The sequence below is a fragment of the Lissotriton vulgaris genome, chromosome 2_1, assembly GCF_964263255.1.
Source record: "Lissotriton vulgaris chromosome 2_1, aLisVul1.2, whole genome shotgun sequence".
Taxonomy (NCBI): Eukaryota; Metazoa; Chordata; class Amphibia; order Caudata; family Salamandridae; genus Lissotriton; species Lissotriton vulgaris.
Window position 1 is genome coordinate 327,763,713 of NC_141687.1, and position 8,635 is coordinate 327,772,347.

The 8,635-nt window shown below is 42.9% G+C and overlaps 1 protein-coding gene across 20 annotated transcripts in view; it reads left to right on the top strand.

The window, feature by feature from the left end:
• The window catches only part of NCOR1 (nuclear receptor corepressor 1), a 1,907,529-nt gene extending 1,902,157 nt beyond the window's left edge, over positions 1 to 5,372 (top strand). For 12 of the 20 annotated variants that reach the window (XM_086955042.1, XM_086955041.1, XM_086955040.1 and 9 more), the window contains 2 exons: positions 496 to 681; positions 4,835 to 5,372. In XM_086955042.1, the coding sequence (XP_086811168.1) occupies positions 496 to 681; positions 4,835 to 5,022 (374 nt within the window). In that variant the 3' untranslated portion in view covers positions 5,023 to 5,372. The remainder of the gene's footprint in view (positions 1 to 495; positions 682 to 4,834) is intronic. The other 8 variants (XM_086955051.1, XM_086955055.1, XM_086955056.1 and 5 more) reach the window with 1 other exon arrangement.
• The last annotated feature ends 3,263 nt before the right edge of the window (positions 5,373 to 8,635 follow it).

An 8,635-nucleotide genomic window follows, 5' to 3' on the forward strand; every position in this document is an offset into this window, starting at 1 on the left:
TAATCTCATTCAGATTGTCCTAAAATTGTTGTACATTTTCAAACGCGTTAGTTATGTGATTAGTGGAAAATATGTTTTCGCATGGCAAGTAACATATTTTATCAATGGCAGAAAAATATAAATCTGCCATATTCAATTATTTTGGTATCTTTGATTCAGCTTTGCATGATTGTCCTCCACGGCCAGGCGCTTTCTGTTCATTAAACCTCTCCTGCTGTCCATCCTTCCATTGGGGTTTTAGCCATAGAGATCTTCTCCAGCAATTGTTCAGTGTTATTCAAAAGGTGAAGGGAAAATAAAGGTACAGAAGGAAACGAGAAAAAAATCCTAGTTTTTTTGCCCTTGTGGGCCCTGAAATGGGACTGTGCTAGTCTTGCTGGACCTAAAATAAAACTCCCCAAAATGTGGGAATGCGAAGTGGCGCGGATCAAAGTCTTGGAGTCATTGTCCTGATCATTTTCCCCCACCCGTTTTTTCTATTCGCGTTTCTTCCAGGTGGAGGAGGCAAGCAGAAGCTCTTAATTAAATCCAGCAGTAGAAAGTCGAAATCCCCCCTTCCCGGTGCTCAGGGATACGTGGGGGCGGAGCGGCCCTCATCAGTGTCATCTGTGCATTCTGAGGGGGATTACCAAAGGCAGACGACTCCAGTATGGGCCTGGGAAGACAGGCCCTCCTCTACAGGTGAGTAGGCCTGTCCTTTCCCAGTGACATACTCCAATTTAAAACAGCAGTGATAACCAAAGGATACTGCTCAAAAACGCCATCAATATTAAGGCCGGAGGAAACCAAAATCTCTCTAGCACCTGTTATTCTAGTTTAGTCAATAACATAGAAGATGCTGTGCTTAATTTTGTTCTTTATACCTTTAATCACTATTTCAAATCTAGGCAGCACTTTTAGCTCGATTGCTGGGCCATTTATAATTGGAAAAGAGTATTTGTAACAGATGAAAACATTCAATGTGTGAATACACATTTAAGGAGTATATGAGAAACAGTTAGAGGCTAGTTCTCATGTTTGTCCACCTAGTGGTATTATGTCTCTATATAATGTATACTTTTTTTACACAAGGAATTATTTCAGAACAATTCTCAGACTTACTATTGTTCCAAAAGAAACAACCTTTAAAATAAAAAATAAAACAAGAGAATTCTATTCTTGTGATCCTCGGAGAGATGTCGGAACTGATCAGGTGCCTGTCCTTTGTTTTCTTTTTATGTTACATGAAGAACCAGGTCTTATCTTTCTTGTGGAGTTCAAGAAGTAAAGAGGAGGCTCTGATGTGTTGAGGGAGGTGTCTTGGGTGCGATGTAGAAGAATGAGCGACCTCCAGTTTCGCTTTTGCAGATGCTGGGAGTGTGTGCAAGTGAGTGTGAGGCAGAGCGTAGTTCTCTGGTGAGTTGGTGGAAGTGTATGTGAATGCACCTGTTAATGCATTTTGGTCCTGTGTTGTGTAGAGCTTTTTCTGAGAGAAGTTTGAATTGGCTGCGATTGTGAATGGAGAGCCAGGGAAGGTTCGGTGGGTGTGGCGTGAAAGCTGTGTCTTGCGGCAATGTACTAGATAGTCTGTATTCTGTTTAGGAGTTTGGAGATTCCAGAGTAGAATGTTGCTGTAGTTCAGCCTACTGGTGATAAGTGCCTGCGTAACTGTGTTGTCTAGTGTTCTGAGGCAGCCATTTCAAGATCTTTCGCAGCATGCAGAGATGTGGAAGCAAGAGTTGCACACTGTGTTAACTTGAACCATCATGTTGAACTTGTTGTCTTTCTTGAGTGGTCTGTGCATGTGGGTTTTGGTCCTAGCTCTGGCGGCAACCTGGTGGATTCCCATTGGGAAGTCCTGTTGCCTTAGACCAGTACTACTTCTTGCTTGGAGTTGAGCTTCAGGCGGTTAGATCGCATCCAATGAGAGGAATATGCACATCTACTCTGAGACCATCTCATTCACATCTATACCCAACATCCTCCTCAAAGACCTAGAGGGATTAGTGATTAAAATTAAATTGGGATCTCCAGATGACCCCCTTTGACCGGAAGCCTTTAGGAAAGTTCAACAAGATCTGCGACCAAAGTGTCTTGATCTACTGAATTTATCCCTCGCCTCGGCGGTGATCCCAAAATCCTGGAAACATGCAAAAGTGGTTCCTCTACTTAAAAAACCTTCATTGAACACCTCAAAGACAGAAAATTATCGTCCAATATCACTGCTCCCTTTTTTATCCAAAGTTAATCAGATACTTGATAACTCTCAAAATGGTTTTTGACCACGTTATAGCACCGAGTCTGCATTGCTGACAGTGATAGAACAACTAAAATCTGTAGCGGATGCAGGCAGGACCTCAGATTTGGTCCTGCTGAACGGAGTGCGGCATTTGATACGGTCTCCCGCGAAATCTTGCTCCACCGTCAGGAGGAGATGGGGATTAGTAATACAGCTCTGTCGTGGTCCTCCTCCTTCCTGGCCGATCGGACCATTCAAGTGAAAGCCCCTCCCTTTGCCTCCCGCATCCATCCACTATGCTGTGGGGTCCCTCAGGGCTCGGCGCTGAGCCCTACGCTCTTTAATATATATATATATACATGAGCCCACTGGCCAAAGCAAGGGGAATCTTCGTGGTGTCGTATGCTGACAACACCCAATTGGTGATCACCTTGTCTAACAATCCCAGCCAGGACAGAGCGAAATTTAGAGAGGACATTGTGGCCATTGCAGAATGGATGACTGCTAACTTCTTGCAGCCGAACTCTGCGAAATCTTAGATCCTTCTGATTGGCAAAGACTTCCATCTCTGGAATAATGAATGGTGGCCTCCAGCCTTGGAGTCCCTCCGGCCCCTAAACCTGCAGTGAGAAACCTGGGCATTATGCTCGACAAAGATCTTACCTTTGAGACGCACGCCAAATCAGTGGCGGGGAAATGCTTTGGGCTGCTACGTGGCCTTAAACCGATACTCTGTCTATTTAACACCCAAAATCGGCAGCTCATTATCCAAGCATCCATATTAGCCCGATTAGATTACTGTAACGTGCTTCTCCTTGGCTCTAATAAGACTGGCGTGAACCGGTTGCAGCGGGTTCAAAACTTTGCAGCACGTGCCATCTTTTTTCTCCCTAAATACAGCCATGTCTCAAATCTTCTCTTCCGTCTGCATTGGCTACCCCTTGCACATAGAGCACACTGTAAGGCGCACTGCACCTTGCACAAGATCATGACCGGTATCGGCCTAGATATTCTGAGTGACATGTGCACCCTCTACTCCCCACCGCATGCACTATGTTCAGCTAATCTTATCTTCGCACACATTCCATGTATCCGAAGAGCCAGATCTGGTGGCCGTCTTTCAGGCGACTTGCTCCTACCTTGTGGAACTCCCTTCCCCTACACATCGGTAGCATTTCTGACCATCAAATCTACAGACGACTTGTGAAGACATGGCTCTTTTCTCAACTCTAATCCCACGGCTGTACCCCTCCTCATCTTGCTTCAGGGCTGGGACACCTCTTTGGCGAGGCGGCCATGCGCTTTACAAGTATTCTAATCTAAAATCCAGTCTGCTACCATGGTCATGCAGCTGGAGAAGTTGGTTTTGGTGGTGGGTGTATTGTTCATCAGGGAGAGGATGAGTTGGTTTTCATCAACATATGAGATGACGCTGATGCCGTTGACAAATTGTGTCATGTATATGTTGAAAAGAGTGGGGCTGAGAAACGGTCCCTGTTGGACTCCACATACTAGTTTTTAAGTTTCTGATGTGAAGGGTGGCAGCTTGACCCTTTGGGTTCTTCCCGTGAGGATGAAACAGATCCATTTGAGAGTGGATCCTTGTATGCCAATCTCGTGGAGTCTTCTGATAACGGTGTTGTGGGTGACAGTGTTGATGTGTCGAAGGGTGTGGAGAGGTAGAGTAGGATGAGGGCTGCTGTTTCTCCTAGGTCCAGAATGATTCTGATGTCGACTGAGGCTGTGATGAATGCTGTTTCTTTCTGAATCCTGATTGAGTGTTGTCTAGAAAATGGTGAAGTTTGAGTTTGGTTGTGAGTTGCTTGTTGATGGTCTTCTCAATCACTTTGACTGAATAGGGGAGCAGGGAGATGGGTCGACAATTGCTCAGTTAATTTGGGTCAGCTGTGGGCTTCTTGAGGAGGTTGTTAATTTCTGCAAGTTTCCATTCATCTGGGAAAGTGGCAGACATGATTGACTACTTGATGATGTGGGTGAGGGTGGTGCTGATTGGTGATGGTCCCAGGTTGTAGATGTGGTCAGGGAATTCGGCGATTGGGGATTCTGAGTGGATGGCCTTTATGATTGCTGCTGTGTCGCTTCTGGTGAGCATTGTCTATTCGGTCAGTTGGATGTCTTCATTAGTGGTAAGTTGGTTAGCGATCAGTTCTCTGGGGTTGGGTTGGTACTTGTATGACTTGTGTGTTGGGATGGGGGTTTTGATGTCGTTAGTATTTGTGTGGATGGGGGTGTGGGGTGGTGGCTGCTGGAAAACCGGTAGGGTTGCAGGTGAAAGCTCCTACTTTGGTGTGAGAGACTGCAGCAGTCGAGGGAATAGCATGTGGGGTCGAGCTACCTAAGGAGGGCTGTGGGGTATCACTGGACAGTTATCAGACCAGGGTTGCTGGCACTGCACACATCCGTTGGGTTTCCGTGTTGCAGCTGCCGTTAACTAAGTCCTGAGAGAGGGGAGGAGTGCAGGGTGCTGTGTTATCATTTCCTGTGCTGATGGTTAATGGGAAATTAAGTCCTCAGTTGTTTTTTTCTTTTTTTTTGTGATAACCAGTAGTGTTACTTCCTGTCCTGATGGGAAATGCTGTTACTCTTCCATTCCAGGCTCCACCCAGTTCCCCTACAATCCATTGACGATGCGGATGTTAAGCAGCACTCCTCCAACCTCCATTGTCTGCGCCCCACCAACCATGAGTCAAGCAGCAACCCACCAGCAGAATCGAATCTGGGAGCGAGAGCCGGCCCCCCTCCTTTCGGCACAGTATGAGACACTTTCAGACAGTGATGACTAAAATAAAAGCGTACAACAATTCTTGTGTGAGCAGTGATCTCGAAAGAAATGCTCAAGCGAAGGAGATCCTCCCTTTAGCATGTGTCCACAAAGACTTCCAAGACCGAATTAAAGACCGAGACAAGGAAGGCAGATATGCACATAAGAAACGAGCCAGCCTTTGTCTTGACAAGGAAGCACGTGAAAAAACGAAGTTGATAACGTCTGTACAGGCCCGGTGTTAAGAGAATGTAATTAGTGACAGAGTATTGCAGAATAAATATGTAAAGAGGTTTTAAAAATAGACTATTGACGTTTGACATCCATTTGTAAAAAAAAAGAAATAATGTCTTTAAAGAAGTTTCCTGTAAATATGTGCAGTGTTTTGTTTTTTTTCTTTCCTATTTTACTGCCTGTATTAGGTACTTTCTTCTTAATCCTTGCATCACCTCTCATGAGGAGAGGGATATTGTAAATACCTTTTTTTAATCAAATGTTGTACATCAATGTTTCCTGTCACCAAATGTAATTGCACAGGGAGGTGTTCTACATCTTAGTTATGGTTGCAGGTGGTTTCCTAAAATCTAAATTCACCGCAGGGAAATTAATCAAATGTCAGTTCAAAATGAAGCCCCCACAGTATACTATGACATCATTTTAGCCAGATGAACCTTAGGGTGCATTCAAACCCTCCTTCGACCTGGTTCATCCATTTCAGAATTTTGACTTCATGGCTGTAGACGCGAGGTAGATGAACTTTGACATTTCCTCTATTTCGAGTTGCCATATTTTCGCATTTCTTCTTTTCATTGTGTTGACTTCAATTGAAGCACAAATCCTCATGGTATAGTTACACCACTAGATAAATTCTATCTCAAATATATTCCATGGGCCACATTGTAGTGATACAACATTGATTTGATTGGGTCGTTTTGGTTTTTGATTTACATTCTATTTTTTCAGCCGTTTCACATTGGGACCTTTCTCCTGTACAACATTTTCACTTAGTGTTTCTTCTAGAAATACTTTTTGACAACGTTTTCCAAACTGAGAGTTTGGTGGAAGTGGAGAAAGGTAGTTGGTTAGCCCTTTCAGTAGCAGTTCACCACTAATATCGGTTATGTTGTAACCTATATGTCCAAAGAATTAGAAGTTGTTGGACCCTTGGAGCCTATCGTGGTTTGGCCTAATTTGTTTTGAATTGCTCACCCTGTTTGCTTCCGGTCTGTAATGATGAGCACAGTGCCTCTACTCAGTTTGCTGTATCCTTTCTCCAGCAGCCTTCTCTCTCGTCTCTCCTCTACCCCTCTCTCTCGTCTCTCCTCTACCCCTCTCTGTCCTGTAACACACCAGTGCTCTCCTTCCTAAAGCATCTTTACACCACTGCTCATTTTACTCTCATTCCATCACACTCTTCCCTCATTCCTTTTTATTATTGCTACCATTGTTTTGCTGTCTTGCTTTCCTTCTCTTTTTTTTTATTTATTCGTGTTTCCTACTCCACCAGTCAGTACCTTTTTTCTTTTCATCTCAGTGGCTTGCTATCCTGAGCCCCTTTTCCAAACCCCCAACCCATCTAGTCAACCAAAGGCGGCCTGTGGTACGAAAACGCTGACCGTGGCGAAGTAGAGGTGAGTGGTCAACACAGTTCCCTTTCATACTACCTGCACATTTTTTTAGATTGCCTGTTCAGACGAGACTCTCCTAGAAGGGGTTTAAAGCGCACTGAAACACACTTAACTCATATAGGTGACCCTTAGTTAACCTCAAGGTTTTACTGTAAATTAATAGGTAATTCCTTATTAAACATTCAGCTAAGCCAATCGTTTTTATTGGAAAAGTTCAAAGTTCTACTTAGATTTCCCCAGTCTCTTGATAGATTTAGAGGTAATTCACCCAACAAATCTGGTTGCAAAGTTTCCGTGGACCTAAGCAAATGCATCGCTAGGGCAACACCATAGTGTTAAAAATAAAAACATTGCCTTTTTCAGTGTCGGGAAAATGTAGGTATAGTGACAGCTATGGTTTGAGTGAACCGCAGGGTCCACTAGGCTTTTGAGATGTCACAGTAGCCACTTAAGCCGTCATGGCTTAATTAACTCGGTTTTAGACAGTGTCTCATACCCCGCTCCGGTGTGGGTATTCAAAATGGTGGAAAGCAGCTTCAACGCAAATCTCGGGGATGAAGAATTATAGATAAAATATTTTTTCCTGCACTCCCTTTTTCCCACATCACAATATAGTTCATTTGTCTGCAGTCCAAAACCATTCATCCTTTTACTGATGTCATTTTTTTGCCAGGTTTTAAATTTATGGGGAGTTTCCTCTTTTTCTTTTATGTAATGTTAATGTACATGCAGCAGGTTTTGTTGTGCTTTTATTGAAAGTGTATATGGGAGAGACCTGCCAGAAATTCGGTAATGTTCATCTTGATCTTAACAGAATGATTGGCTAGGAGATATTTAAAATGTTGATTTCTGCCTTTTGTACAATTTGCAGCTAGTGCCGATTTTGTCTTTTTGGGGGGGGGGGGGGCTAAAGCTTAAATGAGCACAAGTGCGATTTTAGTTCTTTGCAGAAATCTTATTTTCAGACACCCTCGTTCGTTTTGAACTACGAACGTAATTTTGGGGAGAAAGCTATTTATTCCAAGGAAGGACTATAAAGAAAAATGTTTTTAATGGACAAAATCAATTACCCCTTTCCTGTAGAGCTTTCATCAGCCTAATTTAAAAAAATGAATTTTACACTTCAATCTATATTTTCATGAACTTTCTTTTCCCTGCAGTGATCTCACGTTGGTCTCATACATAACTGATCAAAAATACAGCCTTTTGATGAAGTTGTCTGCTGTTGATCTGTTTATTATATTGCAAATTGCATACTTATAAAAAGATCTACTTTTACATTACAAAGGATTAAATGTCCCTATCGTCTTCATGCAGAACTAATGTTGGAAGCGTAAAGTTCTACCGATAGTACATCTTTTTATGTGGGGTCACACCCGGGGAAATGAGACGAAAATAATTTTCTGTCATGAAGCGAATTCAGATGTTTTTCCTGATAACTCTTGGTGGGGGCGGTCTAGAACATGATATAATAATTGTGCTTTTGTTGCATTGTAAACTCACAATATATTGTTCCATAAATGTTAATTAATCCATTTTCCCTTTTGTACTACGCCATCCACGTGTTCCAAACACATTTATTGATGATTTGCATCTACAAATCTCCAAAGACTGCTTGAGCCCTTTCACGTTATGGCCTTTGCTTGTACCATTCTTTAAACTCCGGTTGCCTAGAAGTGGAGGCCAGTGGAAAATATTTTTCCAAAAAATATTCTATTCCATCCTGGATGATATCCCCAGTTACACTTATGTAATTATAGGGGTTGTCCCGTGTAGGTCCATAGAACTGGACCATAGTTTTGTGTTGTCGAAATAAAATGAATATAGAGAATCCAACTGAATATGTTACATTACCTAGTTAGCACTTCTCCTTAAAACCTGGATCTGTTTTTATATTTTCATTTTAATCTGCTTAGTTGCCTTCTGCCCTCTTCCTTTGTCCCACCACGTTTGTTTTGGATGTTTTCAATGTAATGCCCCTAATCCTACTCACTCTTTACATTCCTG